Genomic DNA, 22,914 nt, shown 5'->3' with positions numbered 1-22,914 from the left:
GAGCATAGGGTGTCCTTGTATGCAGATGATCTTCTTTAATAAGCAACGATTCTGATCACCACAATTGGCACTGCTGGAGTGATTTGGTGTTGGGTTGGTGTGGGGATCCGGAGGCTTTTTGGGTGCGGATAGAGTCAAGTTTGAGTAGGGAGTCGGGATTAAGAGTGCTGGTCATGGCTTCTCTACCATTTTCTCCGGACCTCCACATTGTAGATATGGAGACAATTTTGTCAGCATTTTAAATTGGGGGTGATATCAAAATTGATGCCAGTTTGTGTGAACCACATGTTCGAGCCAGCGAGGCTGGACACTAGGTTCAGGGGATGGGAGGAGAAGAGAGTTGCTGTGATGAAGATTTTGTTTTTGGAGGGATACTGTGTGAGCTTTGAGGGGGTGGTGGAGAAATTTGGACTCTCACAGGTGGATGTATTTAGATATTTATATGTGCGCATTTTCGCGAAGAAGATCTCTGACATTCCCAGTGGTGCCATATTCCTCGTTGTTGGAGAGGAATTAGTCACTGGCAGGGATGGAGGAGGGAGTACCTCGGGGGTTTATGGGAGGCTTATAGCAGAGAAAGTGGTATCCTTGGAAGGGGTGAAGGCCAAGTGGGAGGAAGAGTTGGGGTCTGAGTTGCAGGAGTGGTGTGGTGTGAGATTCTGTGTCGGGTGAACGCAACGTCATCATGATACAATTTAAGGTAGTGTATATGGTCCATTTGACATAATCCAGGGTGGGCGGACTATTTGCGGAGTGGAGGATGACTGAGCGTTGTGGGAGGGGTTCAGCTAACCATCTACATATGTTCTGGTCGTGTCCTAAGCTCATGGGTTTCTGGGTCTCCTTCTTTGGCACCATGTCGGCGATCCTACAAATTGAATTGGAAGCCTTGTCCCCTCAGGGCCATTTTTGGGGTATCGGACCTGCCGGAGCTGCAGACAGGGACGTGGCTGATTGCTCGAAGGCAGGTGCTGCTGGGGTGGAGGTTAGCTTCGCCATCCAGTGCCTCTGTATGGCTGGGGGATCTTATGGGGCTTTTCTATCCCAAGAAAATTAAGTACACCGTGAGGGGGGCAATTGAAAGGTTTTGGCAGCCGTTTACTTTGTATTTTAAAGAGCTGGTCACCGTCAGTTGTTAGGGCAAGGGGATGTTGTTTTTGGCTTTCTGGGGGAGGGGTGTGTGTGTAGAGGGGAGTTTGTTATTAACTGTTTTTGTTATGTATATTGTCATGGGAGTGTCCCTTTAAGAAAGGTTTTTGTCTTATCACATGGCTTCAGTGATGTCATTGTGTGGATGGAGCTGAGCTGTGGCTCTGTGAGTTTTACTTTCAGTTTTGATTTTGACTGGTGTAGACTCAAAGAGAAAAGAAGTATTTTTTGTCTTTCTCTGTTTTTATTTCAAAAAAACTGTTCCAGTAAAAAATCACCTTGGTGGTGGCCTTGGAGATATAATTGCTTTCTGGAAGGAATACAAATCTGCTGGTTGAAAAGTGGAATAGAGTTTCAGTAACAACGGTATTAGTCAAGTGAGAATACAGTGGTCTGGGCCACGTCTTTGAAAAGGGGTTTCTAGTTTTAATTGGATTTTGTTATTGTATTGGAACAGCTAAGGGGGAATTCATTAAGGGTTATACATAGATTACTGTAGCTGTGTGGGGTCTTTATGTTTGTAATTGATAAAAATTCTTGCAGTGTGTGTTATACAAATGTTAACTAATTTCTTTGAATAAAGCTTGTTTTTCTGATTAAAATCAGCTAAGAAATCTGTTGAATAACATCTGAAAGGAAGGTTCTTGTGCTCATCCTAACCAAATTCAACATAAAAGGTTGTAGGTCAGGTGGACTCCATAATACACTTTGGAGTTTTTAAACCCTGGCTTATAACAATATAAAATTAAAAAAGCAAAAGAAGGAAAAGAGTGCCCCCACGGCACAGGCCCGCCCGCGGATCGGTGGGCCCCGATCGCGGGCCAGGCCACTGTGGGGGCACCCCCCGGGGCCAGATCGCCCCGCGCCCCCCCCAGGACCCCGGAGCCCGCCCGCACCGCCTTGTCCCGCCGGTAAGGTAGGTGGTTTAATCTACGCCGACGGGACAGGCATTTTAGCAGCGGGACTTCGGCCCATCCGGAGAATTCGGCAACCGGCGGGGGCAGGATTCACGCCAGCCCCCGGCGATTCTCCGACCCGGCGGGGGGTCGGAGAATCTCGCCCCAGGTGACAGTGAATAACAGCCTGTTTTACATACCGTCCAATTTTCTTTTCCACACTACCATTACATCTGCAGGTGGTAATGTTTATCAGAAAGCTTAGTTAAAATGTCACTATCAGTAATCATAGGCTGTCCGATGTGCTAATAGACAGCACGTCCACCGTAATTTAAACACAATGGTCCATTCAATATTCACTTTATGTCTCTAAATAATTAGATTTTGTCTTAAGTTACACCCGTTGTAAGGTTTCACTCGTGGCATGAAAAGGAAAAGACTTGTGTAAATCGAAATAAAACTTAACACCATGCAGCAGTTTGCCAAACCTTAATCTAATTTGCTGTCACTGACGGGATTAGTAAAACGACATATAAAACTGTCAGTTTGTACTTAATACTTTTCTTATCTTTGTATAAGCATTTCAGATTTGGCTAGATCCTTACAATCTTAAATTTTCAGATCGGAAGAGATTAATACTTTTCCCTGGATTGACAAAGAGCTCTGTTAAAGACGTTTTATGCAGCGGTTTTAATTGGATTTGCCTTTCAATATATTATTACATTGATAATAACATGTTTTCAATCATTATTTCTACATTTCAGTGCCATACCTTATATACCAGGGATTCTTCAACATCAAAATGGTGCTCTGCATTTGGTTTTTGAAACTGTATTGACCAAAGATTCTGGTTGACAATTCAGCACAATAATTCTTGCAAAATTTAATCTTCAGGAGTTTCCCTCTATAGACCCGACCAACTCCTCTGACCCTCATAAACAATTCAATTACACCATCCCTTAATATTCTCTATTCAGTAGAACTCAAACCAAATCTATGCAACCAGTCCTCGTAATTAAAATCCATTTTTGTCCTGACATTCAGATGAATCTACCAAGACCATTACATTCTTCCTGAGGTCCAGAACAGAATGCAATATTGCAGCTGTGACATCAGTTACATGGCTTTCAGTTCCGGAATCTTCAGCTGAAGGTAAAAACTGGGTTACAAAGGTTAATTAAATGTTCAAGTCCAGGGGCGAAATTCTCCTACCCGCCCCGCCACATTTCTGCGCCGACCGGCCGGCGGGAGTCTCCGTAACACCGGCCGGTCAATGGGGTTTCCCATTGTGGGGCAGCCCCACGCCGTCGGGAAACCCCCGGGCGCTGGCAGAACGGAGACTCCCGCCGGCGGAGAATGACGCCCCAGTTCACCCAACATGGAGGCAGGCAAATGCCAAGGTGGGCTAGTGTGAAGGCCCACCTTAGTCCTCTAGGACTTCATTCTAATTCTATTAAAAGTGATTAGGTTCTCTAGCCCTCACACTATTCTCTCCCCATGCCATGTCCGTGCTCTTATGCCTCTTCCATGGTCCCTTGCATCCTCCATCCCCACTCACCCAGTATTCATTGTATAACTAAAATATATAATAATACTGCAAGCCTTGGAATGCATTAAAAATGCCCATTCAAAAATCTGCTCTGCCATCCTTATAAAAGTGACTAACAGCCGTTTTAGCATAAATAACAAACATTTTACCTCACTCAAAACTTCTTAATCATGTCCAAATAAACATACAGATACTTTGAGAAACAGTCCAAAAGTAACAATAATTTGTTACAACCACATAAAAATGTTAATCAAAGCAAACACTCCACTTCAACCTATTAAAACAAACTCCACTTCAGCCAGTGAAAACAGATACCCTGCTGAGCTCATTAAAGTGATTGTCATGAAGCTCACTCAAACATTTAAAATCATCTTCGGGTGAAGCAGATGTCTGACCATCTGTTCCTGTTGATACAGTTCGAAGATGGCATCATTATGGATGCTTAGCTGCAAGACTTACTTGTGGATTAGCTCACCGGTGGGGGGTCTGTTTTCACAGGTGGAGGTGGAGTATTTGCGTTGACTGATTGATACCTTTGAGGTTAAAATAAACTATTCTTCCTTTTGACCTGTTCCTTTCAATATCTGTATGCTTATTTGGACAAGATTATGAGGTGTGAATGATTCTGCAATTGCTCTGATTTATTGATACATTTAGAGGCTTGCGGAACTGCAATTTGTTTTAAGCAGATTTTTGAGCGGACATTTATTTTCAATGCATTTTGAGACTTGCGATTGTTATGATTGTCGCTCATTGGTTTTTTCATGCATACTGGACGAGTAGCAACGAAGGATGTGCAGAGGCAATAGAAAGGATATGAAGGGCTTGGAAGGGGAATGGGGTGGGGGGGGGGGGGGGGGGCGATGGAGGACATATAAGGGTTATGAGGCCGAAGGTGGCATGGAGGGTTCATAGAAAGCACAGAGGGGCCATGGAGGTTGTAAAGGAACATGAAGGCAGCATGGAAAGGGCATGATGATCATGGGCAAGACTATTGAAACATACTTTTCAAAAGGTTCCGAAATCTAGACTTTGAGTCTAGAGTGAGTCCTCTGAGGGTTGTGAACCATGTGCCCTTGAGAAGCTGCCCACCTCCATGAAAATTGCAAGGTGGGGGGTGCGATTGGGTATGAGATGCCTACCACCATAGTGGAACTGGTCAAACTGGGAGTTCAGGATGAGAGCTCACTATCGGCATCCTTATCCTGGATGGTCAAAACTTTCCAGAACCTGCAGTGGGGTGAGAATCCAGAATCAGGACTTACTCCTCTCATGAGGCTACTCCCTTTTATTTATAAAAATATATTTTTTAAACTGACTGGAAGATTTGTAATTTGAACTGAGACAGAGCAACTGCTTAAAAATGCAAGGTCACATTCCAAGGTGAAAATGAGAAACCCATTGAAATTGTCTGTGGCAGTCATTTTCAAAGTGAGGGTCGCAACCCGTGGGACGCAGAGCCATCGGTTGTGACATTCCCAATTGCGGGAAGGAGTGCCCAACGGCTGCAACCGGCTTTTAAAAATGTCGGCCACAAACAGCTTTCAGAATGTCAGCTGTCCCGTGCATGCATGCCCCCTCAGCAGGCCCGGAGTCCAGTGAGGCAGACTGCCTCCTCCTGACGTCAGCGTACTGACCCAGGAGCAGATTCTTTGTTTTTTTTATATAATCAATGGAGACTTCTCTCCAGAAGCGGCAGCAAAGAGCAGGTCACACGCCCCGTACACTGACGTCACTTGCCCTGGGCATGAGAGAGATTCCTCCATTTTGTAACTGCCAGCAGTGCAGATGTGAGCTCTAGGGCCTCTGGTGAACAACCCATGAAGAAGAAGATGAAAACAGGAACAAAGTAGTATAAAGATTGGTTTAAGGTATGGCTTTAATTGTGCCATTACAAATCAGGATGCAATGTTTATGTGTATTATATGCAGTGAAACACTGGCAAATGAAAGTTTAAAACCCTCAAAAATTAAGAAGGCATTTCAAGACTAAACATGGTCTAGAAGACAAAAAAGATTTTTTTCAACGGATGCAGTGAGATCTTAAATCATCAGCTGGAGTCCTTAGCAGAAATGTAACATTGAATGACAAAGCAAGTGAAATTGTGAGGCCCAAGAAGGCTCACCTGTCACATTAAAGGTGATTGAAAATGGTGGGTTGTGAAGTTCAAGTGGCGTGGGTTGTGAAGTTTGGGCGGCGTGCGTCGCAAAGAATGTCCAGTTGGTAAAAATGAGTACCGGGCAAAAAGGTTTGAAGAACACTGGTCTAAGGAAGAGACTTTCAAAATACTGGATATTGAAACAATGGCTGCCAAAGGCAAACACACCCAAAACCTCCTGGAAATACACAATGGGTGAAGTATTTCAAGGCAAGGGTGTCAGCAACTGGTGGGAGATTACAAGTACATGGGCAGTGTGAAGAAAATCTCTCGCAGAGGAAACTAGCTGATGGCTGTGCTCTCTGCTTCTCTCTCTTTTGGAATGACCATGTCACCTGGTTCGAGAAGCCAGAAACCTACCAGCAAACCAAGTTCTTGTAATAATTTGCAATCTTCAACATCTGGCCGCATCCAAGTAACCGGCTAACCTAAATTAACCACAATGTTTAAAATCTAACTTAAGGACATCCAAAGGACACATAACTGTATATTCTCTTTTATCTTTTTATTTGAACTCTAACACTCATTATTTCTGGTACCTGTCTTTGGCTGTGTGGCCGTTTGTGTGTGGACCGAATGTTTGACATTGCGTTTTTATTTTTCTTGGATTTAGTGGTTAATAAACTTGCTTTCTTTGACTCAAGAAAACCTTTGATTGTCTCCTTATTGTTCACAGCTTAAATTGTTAAATACATTCTGATTTGGAAAAGGCATATCCTGGTGAAAAAGAAACTGAAGCATTTGTTGTCACCCACCAAGGACATTGAACAGAGTACAGCCAGTTCACATCGGGTCATAACACCTCCCATTTTTAAAGCCTCCGCAGTTTGCTCAATACTGCGTGAATCCTGCCCGTTTCGGCTTGCCTCCGCTGATGCTGCCTGACCTGCAGTGTAGAGTTCTCTACTAACTCTACTAACGGTAGAGTTCTTGGCAATGTGGAGGAGCAGAGAGATCTTGGGGTCTATGTTCATACATCTTTGAAAGTTGCCACTCAAGTGGATAGAGCTGTGAAGAAGGCCTATGGTGTGCTAACGTTCATTAACAGAGGGATTGAATTTAAGAGCCGTGAGGTGATGATGCAGCTGTACAAAACTTTGGTAAGGCCACATTTGGAGTACTGTGTACAGTTCTGGTCGCCTCATTTTAGGAAGGATGTGGAAGCTTTGGAAAAGGTGCAAAGAAGATTTACCAGGATGTTGCCTGGAATGGAGAGTAGGTCTTACGAGGAAAGGTTGAGGGTGCTAGGCCTTTTCTCATTAGAACGGAGAAGGATGAGGGGCGACTTGGTAGAGGTTTATAAGATGATCAGGGGAATAGATAGAGTAGACAGTCAGAGACTTTTTCCCCGGGTGGAACAAACCATTACAAGGGGACATAAATTTAAGGTGAAAGGTGGAAGATATAGGAGGGATATCAGAGGTAGGTTCTTTACCCAGAGAGTAGTGGGGGCATGGAATGCACTGCCTGTGGAAGTAGTTGAGTCGGAAACATTAGGGACCTTCAAGCAGCTATTGGATAGGTACATGGATTACGGTTAAATGATATAGTGTAGATTTATTTGTTCTCAAGGGCAGCACGGTAGCATTGTGGATAGCACAATTGCTTCACAGCTCCAGGGTCCCAGGTTCGATTCCGGCTTGGGTCACTGTCTGTGCGGAGTCTGCACGTCCTCCCCGTGTCTGCGTGGGTTTCCTCCGGGTGCTCCGGTTTCCTCCCACAATCCAAAGATGTGCGGGTTAGGTGAATTGGCCAATGATAAATTGCCCTTAATGTCCAAATTGCCCTTGGTGTTGGGTGGGGGTGTTGGGTTTGGGTGGGGTGCTCTTTCCGGGGGCCGGTGCGGACTCGGGGGGCCGGGTGGCCTCCTTCTGCACTGTGGATTCAATGATAATCTATGATTAATCTAGGACAAAGGTTCGGCACAACATCGTGGGCCGAAGGGCCTGTTCTGTGCTGTATTTTCTATGTTCTATGTACTTCCAGCATTGTTTGTTTTTATTTTAGATTTCCACAATCTGCAGTATTTTACTTTTTTTTCTATTTTGGTCGATTCCTCCCTCACCTTTCCAAAGTCAGCCTTACATGAACTTAATTTTAGCTCATGACTCAAACCGCCTCTACTCAAACCCAACATCAAATTAAATCATGTTATGATTACTATAGGTCAATGCTCCCTTACCATCATATTATTGACTAATTCACTTTTATTCATTTTCTTTTGTGGGACGTGGGAGTCACTGACATGACCAGCATTTGTTACCCATCCCTAATTTCCCTACAACTGAGTGGCTTGCTTGGCATTTCAGAGGACAGTTAAGAGTCAGCCACATTATTGTGGGTATGGAGTCACATGTGGGCCAGAGCAGATAAGGATAGCAGATTTTTCTTCCCTAAAGGGCAATAGTGAATCAAATGGATCTTCACGACAATCAACAATGGTTTCATGGTCACGATTACTGAAACTAGCTTTTCATTTCAGGGTTATTAATTGAATTTAAATTCTGCAAGCTACCATGGTGGGATACCAACCTGTTTTCCTAAACCTTGGACTTCTGGATTACTAATCCAATGGCATTGCCACTATGCTACCATCTCCCTGCTAAATTCAGGCACATTATTTATTACTAAATCTAATTTGGTCTGTTATGCGAGAGTGGCTCTTATTTTCTAATATAGGTGCATGTACTACACCAGCCCCCCCACTCCCCTCTCCTCCCACCCTTCTTAGCCCAGAGATGTGGCCAATTCAGCACTCACAACCAACTTGACTGAAATCAGCTAACACATTCTACCTGGCAAACTAGAGACCATCCTGGGGTGATTGGCTTTGTACAACACCATAGAATGTTTGTCATCATGAGGAAGCATACCTTTACTGAGCTGGACATTGCAAACACTGGTAAAGTGGCACAGTAGCACAATTAGAAGGAACATTTGAACAGATTGTGGCTTGTTTGCTGAATCATTTTATGCACATGAATCATCACGTTGGAAGAATGACTGTTACAGGAAATACACTTAACACCATCATACATTATTTTGCCACTATTTATTTGAAAGATATATGGGCAACCTTCATTACTCACCATTTTGTCTTGTACCAACAGCAGTAACTATTACTGGAACTGTCCACTGGTTAAGTATCCGCTTAATCATTGGCACGTAATTATCCTTTACTTCTTGAAATGAGGTTTTGTCATTGACGGAATATTTTAGGACAATGATGTCTGCCAGCCCAACTACATTCCGTGATCTATACCAGTCATTGTCGAATAAATCCTAACAAAGAAATGGTGAGAGCTTTTAGTGAGTAACACTGAAAAATCAAAATGGAATTGGGAAGTTAGAATCGATCTATGCATTGTTCCACCCTAAGACATTTTTTCATCTTTACCCACAGAATCTATGGCAAATCAGCATTACTAACTTAATTATGCACAGGTTTAACTGATCACATCACCATCAGAATTGTTTTAAAGCAGCTGAGTGCCTGTATTGCTCACCATTCTCCTTCCTCAAAACAAGCACAGGCCGTAGAATTCCCTGGCAATCATCTAAGAGAACAGACAGCTCAAAATATTGGAGGAGATGATCCCCAAACTGCAAATGAAAGGGCAACCTGGTGTCTGAGCATTTTTGATAGTATTAAATGGTGATACTGCTTTATGTGTTTAGGAAATAGATGAACTTTTGTGGCTACTGAAGTAAAACAATTAAGATTTAATATTAAACATGGGAACAATGGAAAGACGGAACTTCAAAATGGCATGTGTGCACCCTTTGGTGGTGAATCGTGTCAGCTGCCATATCAGTGAGGACATTAGCACTCGCATAGTGAACAGCCTCCAGAGGAATATAGAACAGGCATATCATGACAGTATTCAGTGCACAATGTTGATTTGGCACCAGTGATGCAATTTTAGAGCTCCATGCTCCAGTTAATAGCCTGTCTTAACCTTGCACTTCTGAACACACATTTAGCAGCAAGAAGGTTCTTCACCAGCACTATTTAAAAGGATCATCACCTACTTATAGGTTAGCCGCTGATTGATTTTTTGTCTGGCTGTAACTTTGATTGTACGGTTACCCCAACGGCAGGATTATAGGCAGGCAGGGGCCTGTGAAATTCCTCAGATGGTCTTCCACTGCCCTGCTGTCTGCAATTTTACAGTGGTGCGGATGAGGCCTAGGCAAGCCCGCCTTCCCTGTCCCCAATTAAGGCATTTAAGTGGACAATTAATGACCACTTGTGGTGCTTTGTTCAGTTGTTTAAAATGCTAAAAGTCTGTGGGAGTAGTATGGGGGGGGGGGGGTACTTTCCTACCTGAACATCAGTGAGCAACATGTTTTTTTGGACAATCGATGATAGTCTCATGATGACCATTAAGGAGCATTATTCCAGATTTAGGGGTGAATCACAGTTAATCTCTGAGAATCGAGACATGTCCTATCCCATACTTTCAATTAGGCTCTGAGCTTTAATCATAGAAATGGAAAGTACTTAAAATTAATGGGTCTATATTCTGCCATACCACTTTGGTACCACCTTTTCCCATTCTGGTCCTCACATGGATGCTGCTGAGCAGCTGTATAACATTCTGGCGGGCAAGGGTGAACAGCCAGAGGTCATGGTCCATATCGCTACCAATGACATGGGTAGAAGGGATGAGGCAGAATTTAAGGAGTAAGGATAAAAAGCAGGGAGTAATCTCCATATTATTCCCAGTGCTACACACTAGTACAGCAGGTGAATGTGTGGCTGGAGAGATGGTGCAGGAGGGAGGGCTTTAGATTCCTGGAGTATTTCAACCTGTTCTGAGGGAGGTGGGACTGGTTTAAGCTGCATGCTTTGTACCTCAGGGCACAGACAGATATCCTTGTGGGGGAGGATTGCTGGTGCTGTTCAGCAGATTGGAATCAGAGGGTGAATTCAGATGGCACAAAATCAGAAATTGAAACGGAAGGCAGAAAATTGGTGAATGGGCCTGAAAAGCAGAGAAAATAAAGGTTAGAAGAAAAATGGAGTTTGACAGTGCTCAATAATCTTTTATTGTCACAAATATGAAGTTACTGTGAAAAGCCCCTAGTTGCCAAAATCCGGCGCCTGTTCGGGTAAGCTGGTAATGGAATTGAATCCGCGCTGCTGGCCTTGTTCTGCATTACAAACCAGCTGTCTAGCCCACTGAGCTAAGCCAGCACATTAATGCATAGAGTATAGCAAATAAAGCAGATATGCCAAGGGCAAAGATAGAACTTGGGCAGTCTGATTTCTAAAAAATCATTTATTAGGTGTGGGCGTTGCTGATTAGGTCAGCAATATTTGTCCATCCCTGCCCTTCAGAAGGTGGTGAACTGCCTTTTTGAACTGCTGCAGTTCACGAGGTGTAGGTACACCCACAGTACAGTTTGGGAGGGAGTTCCAGGATTTTGATCGAGCAACAGTGAAGGAACGGCGATATATTTCCAAATCAGGATGGTGCATGGCTTAGAGGGGAACTTCCAGGTGGTGATGTTCCCATGTATTTGCTGCCCTTGCCCTTCTAGATGCTAGTAGTAGGTTTGGAAGGAGCAGCCTTCGTGGGCTCCTGAAGTGCATCTAATGGCACACATGGCTGCAATTGTGCACCGGTGGTGGAGGGAGGTTTTGGTGTTGTTGGAGTTGTACTCATCCAGGCAAGTAGAGATTATTTCATCACACTCATGACTTGAGCCTTGTAGATGTCAGACAGGCTTTGGAAGTCAGGTGGTGAGTTACTGCAGGATTTCTAGTCTCTGGCCTGCTGTTGTAACCACAGTATTCATATAGTTAGTCCAGTTTAGTTTCTAGTCAATGGTAACCTTCACGATGTTGATTGTGGGGGATTCAGCAATGGTAATGCCATTGAATGTCAAGGGGAGATGGTTAGATTCTCTCACCTTGATGATGGTCATTGCCTGTCACTTATGTGGCACGATTGTTACTTGCCACTTGTCAGCCCATCACTACTACAGAAACCTGACTTAAAGAAGGACAGCTCAATGTTCCTATGTTACTCGTACAATGTTCCTAGTTTCAGGGTTTTTTGGCAAACTAGAGAGGGATTAAAAAAGGGAGTGGCAATTTTAGTCAAAGAAACAATTACAGCTGTGAGGAAGGATGATTTATTAGAAGGATCATCAAATGAGGCTTTATGGATAGAGTTAAGGAACAAAAACAGTACAGTCACACGACTGTGAGTGAACAAAATACCCTCAAACTGTCAAAGTGAGATAGAAGGGCAAATATATAAGCAAATCTCTGGGACAAGTGCAAAAACAATAAACATTTTGTGCCATCTGAATTCACCCTCTGGTTCCAATCTGCTGAACAGCACCAGCAATCCTCCCCCACAAGGATATCTGTCTGTGCCCCGAGGTACAAAGCATGCAGCTTGAACCGGTCCCACCTCCCTCAGAACAGGTTGAAATGCTCCAGGAATCTAAAGCCCTCCCTCCTGCACCATCTCTCCAGCCACACATTCACCTGCTGTATTGGTGTGTAGCACTGGGAATAATATGGAGATTACACCCTGCTTTTTATCCTTACTCCTTAAACTCTGCCTGCAGGACCTCATCCCTTCCACCTATGTCATAGTAGAGGATTTTTACTACCCCAATATTAACGGAGACAGATTTAGTGTGGAAGAAATATGGAGGGGACAGAATTCTTGAGGTGTATTCAGAACATTTTTGGCCAGTGTGTAGCAAGCTCAACAAGAGAGGGTGTGGATCTGGACTGAGATTTATGAAATGAAACTAGGCTGGTGGAAGGAGTGGCAGTGCAACAGCATTTTGTTGGGAGCGATCATAATTCCTGGAAAGGACATAAATAGAACAGGAGTTAAAGTTCTAAATTTGGATAAGGCCAATTTTACTAAGCTGGGGCGTGATTCTGCAAAAGTGGACTGGAAACAGCTATTTGAAGGTAAATCAGTCCAAAAGCAGTGGGAGGCATTCAAAGGGGAGATTAAAAGTAAATATGTAAACAAAGGTAAAAGGGTGGTATCAGGCTCTGCCACTCCCCTCTAGACTGCCAAAGACACTGCTCCCTGTCACATAAGGGCCCACAGTGGCCAACCAGTTCCCTTGCTCAGTACTTTCTCCACCATCGCCACCTGCTGGCAGAGGCCCCACTAACTGGCCACTGACAATATTAGCCCCATGCTGATGCAACCTGCGAATCAATAGCATGACTACTGCTGGCTGAATGCTGAAATTATTGAAATCAGTAGGCACACAAAATTGGCTTACTGTCTGCATCGTAATCAATGGGTAGGAGTTAATCACACCTTACAATCCCTGCACCTATTCCAGGTACTATTGAACTTAGTTCCTGAAATGTGGTAGATTTGGTTTGAGAATGAATAGTAGAAATTAAAATGATTCGATTTATAGTTTTGTTAGCCCTGCATTCTTACATTTCTGGCTTATTTTCATTAGCAACAACTGAAAGAAATCTATAAAGTGGAAGGTAAAATTGATTGGAGTGTGTCATCACTGGAGAATATTCAATTCAGACTCTGCAAAACATCTTGAGTCAGAAAAATAAGCAGACTTTATATTGGTATTCCCTGATCAAAGAAAGTAAAATACCCTTCATGTAGCAAGATTAATTCACAGCAATAAATGGTATTTGAAAAGATAATGATACTCCACAAGTTTTAAAAGTGATAATTAAGATAATTCCCAACTAGATTAATTACAAATGCTACGTATTTTGAAAAGCATAGAAAGCAATCAACAAAATCACTGTACATGAAGCTAAAGCTCAGTTTCAAACAATTGTGACTTTAAGGATCTGTAGGCAAAAGAAATGCAAATAAGCACCTTCCACAGGTCATCATTTAAACGTTATGGTTCCAGGTCAAAGGTTTTTGAGAAAATGATCAAGGGCAGGATTCTCAGTGCTCCCACTGGAGTAGAATTGCTCCTAGTCTCTGCTGGCACTAGGAGCGGTGCCTAGGAGGGATTCCCTCGCGTTTCCCATGCAAATTTATGCATGGAGGAAAACTCACGGAATTCTGTCAGAATCCTGGTATCAGCCCGCAATTTTGAGCGGGAAGCCAGACACCGACAGCCTTTGAAATGCAAATGTTGAATTCCATCTCATACAGCAATACATTGCATAAACCAGTGATTGACAGTTTTATTACTCCAATTGTTTGGTGGATTGTTTATTGATCTTTCCCTTCACGTTTGAATGTATTTCCATTACCCTGCTTTCATGCTGACTAAAATGTTTATAAACACTCTTGCTATTGTCCACAGCAGGAAGCACTTGAAGGAGAGCGGGGGGCGGGGGGGGGGACTTCCAATAGAAGTGAAATGAAAATTGCTTATTGTGACAAGTAGGCTTCAAATGAAGTTACTGTGAAAAGCGCCTGGTCGCCACATTCCGGCACCTGTTCGGGGAGGCTGGTACGGGAATTGAACCGTGCTGCTGGCCTGCCTTGGTCTGCTTCAAAAGCCAGCGATTTAGCCCTGTGCTAAACCAGCCTCTAAACCAGAGTCATGGGGGCACCTACATTCTGCACTGATGCACTTGACCAACTGCGGGGCCCTCCAGTCAGGGCCACACTTGAAAATACCTGCTCAAATACACACCACATGACTCCCGACTGAAAAGCCTGGAGTATCATGGGGGGAGGGGGGGGGGGGGGGGGGTTGGCGAACTGGGCTTCCAGCCTGTTATGAATGTAAATAACCTGTTTGAATCTTGCCACCAACACAGGAAGTGTAGCTCACTGCCGCCACCGGCGGGGGACCGGAACAGGTTTGGTGCCCTGCGCCGATCTCTTTAGGCCGATGGTTGAATCTCCACCAGATTGGGGAACCTGCTACTGGCAGCAGGCTGCAGAGAATCCACCCCTAAAGCAAGATCAGGGAGATGGTAAAAGTGAGGGAGGGGTGGCATTGTTAGTCAAGGACAGTATTACGGTGGCAGAAAGGACGTTTGATGAGGACTCGTCTACTGAGGTAGTATGGGCTGAGGTTAGAAACAGGAAAGGAGAGGTCACCCTGTTAGGGGTTTTCTATAGGCCTCCGAAAAGTTCCAGGGTTGTAGAGGAAAGGATTGCAAACATGATTCTGGATAGGAGCGAAAGCAACAGGGTTGTTGTTATGGGGGACTTTAACTTTCCAAATACTGACTGGAAACGCTATAGTTCGAGTACTTTAGATGGGTCCGTTTTTGTCCAATGTGTGCAGGAGGGTTTCCTGACACAGTATGTAGATAGGCCAACGAGAGGCGAGGCCATATTGGACTTGGTACTGGGTAATGAACCAGGACAGGTGTTAGGTTTGGAGGTAGATAAGCACTTTGGTGATAGTGACCACAATTCGATTATGTTTACTTTAGTGATGGAAAGAGATAGGTATATACTGCAGGGCAAGAGTTATATCTGGGAGAAAGGCAATTATGATGCGATGAGGCAAGACTTAGGATGCATCGGGTGGAGAGGAAAACTGCAGGGGATGGGCACAATGGAAATGTGGAGCTTGTTCAAGGAACAGCTACTGGGTGTCCTTGATAAGTATGTACCTGTCAGGCAGGGAGGACGTGGTCGAGCAAGGGAACCGTGGTTTACTAATGCAGTCGAAACACTTGTCAAGAGGAAGAAGGAGGCTTATGTAAAGATGAGACATGAAGGTTCAGTTAGGGCGCTCAAGAGTTACAAGTTAGCTAGGAAGGACCTAAACAGAGAGCTAAGAAGAGCCAGGAGGGGACATGAGAAGTCTTTGGCAGGTAGGATCAAGGATAACCCTAAAGCTTTCTACAGCTATGTCAGGAATAAAAGAATGACTAGGGTAAGAGTAGGGCCAGTCAAGGACAGTAGTGGGAAGTTGTGCTTGGAGTCCGAGGAGATAGGAGAGATGCGAAATGAATATCTTTCGTCAGTATTCACACAGGAAAAAGACAATGTTGTGGAGGAGAATACTGAGATTCAGGCTACTAGACTAGAAGGGCTTGAGGTTCATAATGAGGAGGTGTTAGCAATTCTGGAAAGTGTGAAAATAGATAAGTCCCCTGGGCCGGATGGGATTTATCCTAGGATTCTCTGGGAAGCTAGGGAGGAGATTGCTGCGCCTTTGGCTTTGATCTTTAAGTCATCTTTGTCTACAGGAAGTGCCAGAAGACTGGAGGATAGCAAATGTTGTCACCTTGTTCAAGAAGGGGAGTAGAGACAACCCCGGTAACTATAGACCAGTGAGCCTTACTTTTGTTGTGGGCAAAATCTTGGAAAGGTTTAAAAGAGATAGGATTAATAATCATCTGGAAAGGAATAATTTGATTAGATATAGTCAACACGGTTTTGTGACGGGTAGGTCGTGCCTCACAAACCTTATTGAGTTCTTTGAGAAGGTGACCAAACAGGTGGTTGAGGGTAAAGCAGTTGATGTGGTGTATATGGATTTTAGTAAAGCGTTTGATAAGGTTCCCCATGGTAGGCTACTGCAGAAAATACGGAGGCATGGGATTCAGGGTGATTTAGCAGTTTGGATCAGAAATTGGCTAGCTGGAAGAAGACAAAGGGTGGTGATTGATGGGAAATGTTCAGACTGGAGTCCAGTTACTAGTGGTGTACCACAAGGATCTGTTTTGGGGCCACTGCTGTTTGTCATTTTTATAAATGACCTGGAGGAGGGCGTAGAAGGATGGGTGAGTAAATTTGCAGATGACACTAAAGTCGGTGGAGTTGTGGACAGTACGGAAGGATGTAACAAGTTACAGAGGGACGTAGATAAGCTGCAGCGCTGGGCTGAGAGGTGGCAAATGGAGTTTATTGCAGAAAAGTGTGAGGTGATTCATTTTGGAAGGAATAACAGGAAGACAGAGTACTGGGCTAATGGTAAGATTCTTGGCAGTGTAGATGAGCAGAGAGATCTCGGTGTCCATGTACATAGATCCCTGAAAGGTGCCACCCAGGTTGAGAGGGTTGTTAAGAAGGCGTACGGTGTGTTAGCTTTTATTGGTAGAGGGATTGAGTTTCGGAGCCATGAGGTCATGTTGCAGCTGTACAAAACTCTGGTGCGGCCGCATTTGGAGAATTGCTTGCAATTCTGGTCGCCGCATTATAGGAAGGATGTGGAAGCATTGGAAAGGGTGCAGAGGAGATTTACCAGAATGTTGCCTGGTATGGAGGGAAGATCTTATGAGGAAAGGCTGAGGGACTTGAGGCTGTTTTCGTTAGAGAGAAGAAGGTTAAGAGGTAACTTAATTGAGGCATACAAGATGATCAGAGGATTGGATAGGGTGGACAGTGAGAGCCTTTTTCCTCGGATGGTGATGTCTAGCACGAGGGGACATAGCTTTAAATTGAGGGGAGATAGATATAAGACAGATGGCAGAAGTAGGTTCTTTCCTCAGAGAGTAGTAAGGGCGTGGAATGCCCTGCCTGCAACAGTAGTGGACTCGCGAACACTAAGGGCATTCAAATGGTCATTGGATAGACATATGGACGATAAGGGAATAGTGTAGATGGGCTTTAGTGGTTTCACAGGTCGGCGCAACATCAAGGGCCAAAGGGCCTGTACTGCGCTGTAATGTTCTATGTTCTCTGTTCTATCATTAACATTAGATAGCTGGAATTGGCCCCATTAAGCATCCTATGGGAGAGATTACCAGAAATTTCACACACCTAAATGACTGCTAAAAACAGTCAAGATATTTAAATTTCATGGGGCATCTAAAGTAATGATGGACATGTTTGAAAAACAAAGGTAGTTTTAAGGGATTTATATTGGTATTGGTAAACATTAGAAATAAGGGGCGAAATTCTCCGGAAACGGCGCGATGTCCGCCGACTGGCGCCCAAAACGGCGCAAATCAGACGGGCATCGCGCCGCCCCAAAGGTGCGGAATCCTCCGCATCTTTGGGGGCCGAGCTCCAACATTGAGGGGCTAGGTCGGCGCCGGACGAATTTCCGCCCCGCCAGCTGGCGGAAAAGGCCTTTGGTTCCCCGCCAGCTGGCGCGGAAATTACATCTCCGGGCGGCGCATGCGCGGGAGCGTCAGCGGCCGCTGACAGCTTCCCACGCATGCGCAGTGGAGGGAGTCTCTTCTGCCTCCGCCATGGTGGAGACCGTGGCGGAGGCGGAAGGGAAAGAGTGCCCCCACGGCACAGGCCCGCCCGCGGATCGGTGGGCTCCGATCGCAGGCCAGGTCACCGTGGGGGCACCCCCCCCGGGTCCAGATCGCCCCGCGCCCCCCCCAGGACCCCGGAGCCCGCCCGCGCCGCCTTGTCCCGCCGGTAAGGTAGGTGGTTTAATTTACGCCGGCCGGACAGGCATTTTAGCGGCGGGACTTCGGCCCACCCGGGCCGGAGAATTGAGCGGGGGGGGCCCGCCAACTGGCGCGGCACGATTCCCCCCCCCCCCCCGCCGAATCTCTGGTGCCGGAGACTTCGGCAACCAGCGGCGGCGGGATTCACGCCAGCCCCCGGCGATTCTCCGACCCGGCAGGGGGTCGGAGAATCTCGCCCAAGGTTTAGTTTAAGTGGGTTTAATTTAATGTTTCTGTGCCTGGAGCCAATCGTTAGATTTATGCTGGACAAAGTTGTTTGTATGTGAGGGAGTTGGTCAAGTTTCCTCTGTGCTTCTATTGCGCTTAGAGAGAGCTACAGCGTGAATAATAAATAAACCAACAGTGGTTGCTTTGCAAGGTAAAGAAACTTTAAGTTTTAGTTTAGCTAATTTGATTGCAGTTGAAGATAGATCATCTGAAAGATGGCAACTCAGCTCTGCAAAACATGGTTGTTTTTAGAAGGCTAGAGAAGGAACAGCTCTCTCAACTTTGCTAGAAGAAAAGCCATACCATGAAGAAAAGGTTAAGAAAACAAGTGCAGAGGTCCGAACAGTAACTAGTTAAGGAAACAAGAGAAATGGAAGAGAAGTGTCCAAGAAGTCTGACGGAAGGGAATAGAGACCAAGGTTCAGAAGTATTCAAGGCAAAGTAAACAAAGTGTTCTGATTTAAAGAGACACTTGCAAGTAGATGGAATGTTTGATGTAATTTTAATATAGTTGGGGAATCAAGACTTAAAGCAATTGTGAGCAGTCAAGACAAATAAATCCTAAAGGGGTTGGTGTAAAATCCTGGACTGGATTTGTGGTTAAAAGTGGAGCAAAATCTTTGTTTAATAGTGTAATTTGGAAAACCTGGTCTGGACTTTGGACTGCAAACCACTAAGTGTTCTTGGGAGTAAAGAACATCACACTTTAATTAAAAGGAAATTACTGTGGATGTTGGAAATCTGAAATAAAACTAGAAAATGCGATGTTGGAAATCTGAAATAAAACTAATCAATGCTGCAAAATCCAGCAGCTCTGAATCAAGAAACAGAATTAACCACCTGGATTCTCCGCCGCCCGCAGTGGGGTCCCCAATGCGGCGGAGAATCTAAAAATTAGATTGGCGAATGCAATGGTCCAACCCCCACTGGCGTGCGGGCACGAAGCTTGTTCTAAACTCACCACACGTTTGAGTGACTGGAATGCACTTACGTCTCTTTGATATGGTTGGTGTTTCAGCACTTAAGGAGTCACTCAGCAATGAAGAGAAATTAATGAATCAAGGCTGCAGCTGTTTTATGGAAGCTGTCAATCACAACCCATCATTAGAAATTAATGAATGGCTTGCAGCTAATGCATCAGAGGGGTTTAAACAAAGGTCACAACTGTCTTCCTTTCAGGAATGGGTACGTGGAGCTTCCAGGTAAGTGTTACAGCTGTAATTTTTTTTCATTGCCTATGTCTGGACGTCTCACTAGCTTCGAGACAGGGGTCTTTTTTCTGGGGGGTTTTCATTTGTTATGGGGATCTCTATGTGGGATCCCTCTATTTAGGGAGTCCAGGGACTGGGGGAGGCTGCTTTGGGGCAGGGTGCAGGGGGGTGATGGCTGTCTGCAGGATTTCACAAGGGGCTGGTTTAGCACAGGGCTAAATACTGGCTTTTAAAGCAGACCAAGCAGGCCAAGCAGCGCGGGTTCAATTCCCGTACCAGCCTCCCCAAACAGGGGCTGGAATGTGCTGACTAGGGGCTTTTCACAGTAACTTCATTTGAAGCCTACTTGTGACAATAAGCGATTTTCATTTCATATTGGGCCACCCGCTCAAAATGGTGGCCCGATAGGAATCCCACCTATTCCTTGCCATGGCGAGGAACAGTGATTTGCTTCTCGATTTACACTCCCAAGGTGAATGTAATTTGTTAGCAATTCTCCTCAGTGGGAGAACATTTAGTCTCCCAAATGTAGAATCTCGTCCAATGTTTTGAGTTTGTATGACTCTTCAGCTCTCAAGAGTCATATGGACTCAAAACGTTAACTCCATTAATCTCTCCACAGATGTTGCCAGACACACTAGTTTTTCCAGTATCTTCTGTTTTATCGTACTTTCACTTGTCAGATTATCTACAATAAGAAAATGTCAAAAGGAAATTCGTTTTTAGTTAAACAAAGAGCTAAAACTCAAATTAATAGGTATAATCCTCACCAATTCCTTCTATCTGACCTTTTCAACTTTGACCTCCTAAACTGCTCTAACCAACAACAGTTAAAGCCTGCATTTACACAACACCATTATCACAGTAAAATAGGCATCTCCCAAGCATTATCATAGAAGCATTACCAACTCAAATTTGAAATCAAAAGCCATAAGGTGGCATCAGGGCAGTGGCCAAAAACTTGGTCAAAGAGGTAGATTTAAACGAGAGTATCTTAAAAGGAAAGAAAAGGAGAGATGAGGAAGTTCAAGGGGAAAATTCGAGAACCGAGCCTAGGCAGCTGGAAACAGCTAATGGCAATTACAATAGAGAATGCACAAGCGGTCAGAATTGGAGGAGCACAGAGATCTGAGCACTGTACGGCTGAAGGACATTACAGAAATAACAAACAAGGCCATAGAGAGATTTGAAAACAGAGATGAGAAGATTAAAAACAAATAAAAAGTGTTGCTGCACTAAGGATAACACTAAAGAATAGCTTTCCTCAAAACACAGTTGTTAACTTAAATTCACCAATGCTGTGTCTTCAGCTGGGAACTACTGTGAAGGAGAATGTAGGTCAGACAACTGATTCGATATTTTGCAGACTTATATCTTTGGTGCACTGAGTACAGGCTCCTACTGGAAGCTCAGGCTGGTTGAATTTTCTCGAATTAGGTCAATAACTTCAGACCTTTACTGTTGGTCCAATTTTCCTGCTGGATTTTTCCCCAAATACACACTGCTCCATTTCCTTCCATTCTGGAGTCACATTTGATTTACCCTCAGTCTTTCAAAGCCTTTTCAAATGTCTGAACTGTTCACAATTTTACAACTCTTTCCAAAACTTTAAAAATTAATTTACAGCTTATTAAATGAAGCCACCATCACGGTTGACAGCAGTTAGCAATTTGATCTTTTTATTATTCTTGGTTTTAGCTTGAAATTGTAAAACGAGGTTTCTCCTATCTAAGCATATTGGACTGGATTTTCGCCGTGTTGGGCCCACCCGGGAAGTCTTTAAAAACGGTGGGCGGAATCTGGTTCTGGGATTCACATCCCCATTCCTGTTTCCAGCTATTTTTTAAAAATAAATTTAGAATACCCAATTCTTTTTTTCCAATTAAGGGGCAACTTAACGTGGCCAATCCACCTACCCCTGCACATCTTTTTGGGCTGTGGGGGTGAGACCCACGCAGACTTGGGGAGAATGTGCAAACTCCCCACGGACAATGACCCGGGTCCAGGATCGAACCCAGGACCTTGATGCTGTGAGGGTTTCCGGCTACTTTTGCCAGCATGGTATAAGGGCGTGGGTGGCCAGCCCACAGGCAATCCTGCCTTGCCGGCTCCATTATCAGGCTGGACAATTTAAACCCTAATTGCAATTTCAGTGTAATCAGGGTTTCTGTGAACAGGCACAGCTCACTGTTGGTTAGAGAAAGCATGAAAAGATAGGGGAACCATAATCCTAAGTGCAGAATCAAAGAAACCAGCATCTACTGTTGGGGAGAGTTTAAACTAATGTGGCAGGGGGATGGGAACCGATGCAGGAAGTTGGAAGGTAGTAAAACAGGGACAGAAATAAAAGTCAGTAAGGGGGAAAGTGTAAGGCAGAGAAGCCATAGTCAAAAATCAAAAAGGGCGACAGTACAAGGTACAGTGACTGAGGGGAGCTCAGTGAATAGGACCAGGAATACTAAAAGAAATAAAACGGGAAGTGAAAACATTAATGGTAAGCGATGCGGCAGGTTGTTACAGGAAGATGTGGGTTCGACGACAAGGAAAATTAGGAGAAAGGTTAAGAGGAAATATAACTTAGGAGAGGTTACTGATCGAGGTGTTAAGATTAAGAACAGAGGTAAAAAAGCCAACATAAGTGTACTTTACCTGAATGCTCGTAGTATTCGGAATAAGGTAAATGAGTTGATGGCGCAAATCATCGTGAATGACTATGATTTAGTGGCCATTACTGAAACATGGTTAAAGGATGGTCACGACTGGGAGTTAAATATCCGAGGGTATCAAACTTTTCGGAAGGACAGAGTGGATGGTAAGGGAGGTGGTATAGCTCTGTTATTTAAGGATGACATCCGGGCAACAGTAAGGGATGACATCGGTGCTATGGAGGATAAGGTTGAATCCATTTGGGTGGAAATCAGGAATAGTAAGGCGAAAAAGTCACTGATAGGAGTAATCTATAGGCCACCAAAATAGTAACATTATGGTGGGGCAGGCTATAAACAAAGAAATAACAGATGCATGTAGAAATGGTACAGCAGTTATCATGGGGGATTTTAATCTACATGTTGATTGGTTTAACCAGGTCGGTCAAGGCAGCCTTGAGGAGGAGTTTATAGAATGTATCCGCGATAGTTTCCTCGAACAGTATGTAATGGAACCTACGAGGGAACAAGCGGTCCTAGATCTGGTCCTGTGTAATGAGACAGGATTGATTCAGGATCTCATAGTTAGGGATCCTCTCGGAAGGAGCGATCACAATATGGTGGAATTTAAAATACAGATGGAGGGTGAGAAGGTAAAATCAAGCACTAGTGTTTTGTGCTTAAACAAAGGAGATTACAATGGGATGAGAGAAGAACTAGCTAAGGTAGACTGGGAGCAAAGACTTTATGGTGAAACAGTTGAGGAACAGTGGA

The 22,914-nt window shown here is 44.4% G+C and overlaps 1 protein-coding gene across 4 annotated transcripts in view; it reads right to left on the bottom strand.

The window, feature by feature from the left end:
* Window positions 1-22,914, bottom strand: part of rhobtb3 (Rho related BTB domain containing 3) — a 294,119-nt gene that overhangs the window by 258,252 nt on the left and 12,953 nt on the right. For all 4 annotated transcript variants that reach the window (XM_072516320.1, XM_072516318.1, XM_072516319.1 and 1 more), the window contains exon 3: window positions 8,842-9,034. In XM_072516320.1, coding sequence (XP_072372421.1) covers window positions 8,842-9,034 — 193 coding nt within the window. The remainder of the gene's footprint in view (window positions 1-8,841; window positions 9,035-22,914) is intronic.

The sequence above is a fragment of the Scyliorhinus torazame genome, chromosome 9 (assembly GCF_047496885.1).
Source record: "Scyliorhinus torazame isolate Kashiwa2021f chromosome 9, sScyTor2.1, whole genome shotgun sequence".
NCBI lineage: Eukaryota > Metazoa > Chordata > Chondrichthyes > Carcharhiniformes > Scyliorhinidae > Scyliorhinus > Scyliorhinus torazame.
This window is presented reverse-complemented; position numbering and strand designations above follow the sequence as displayed.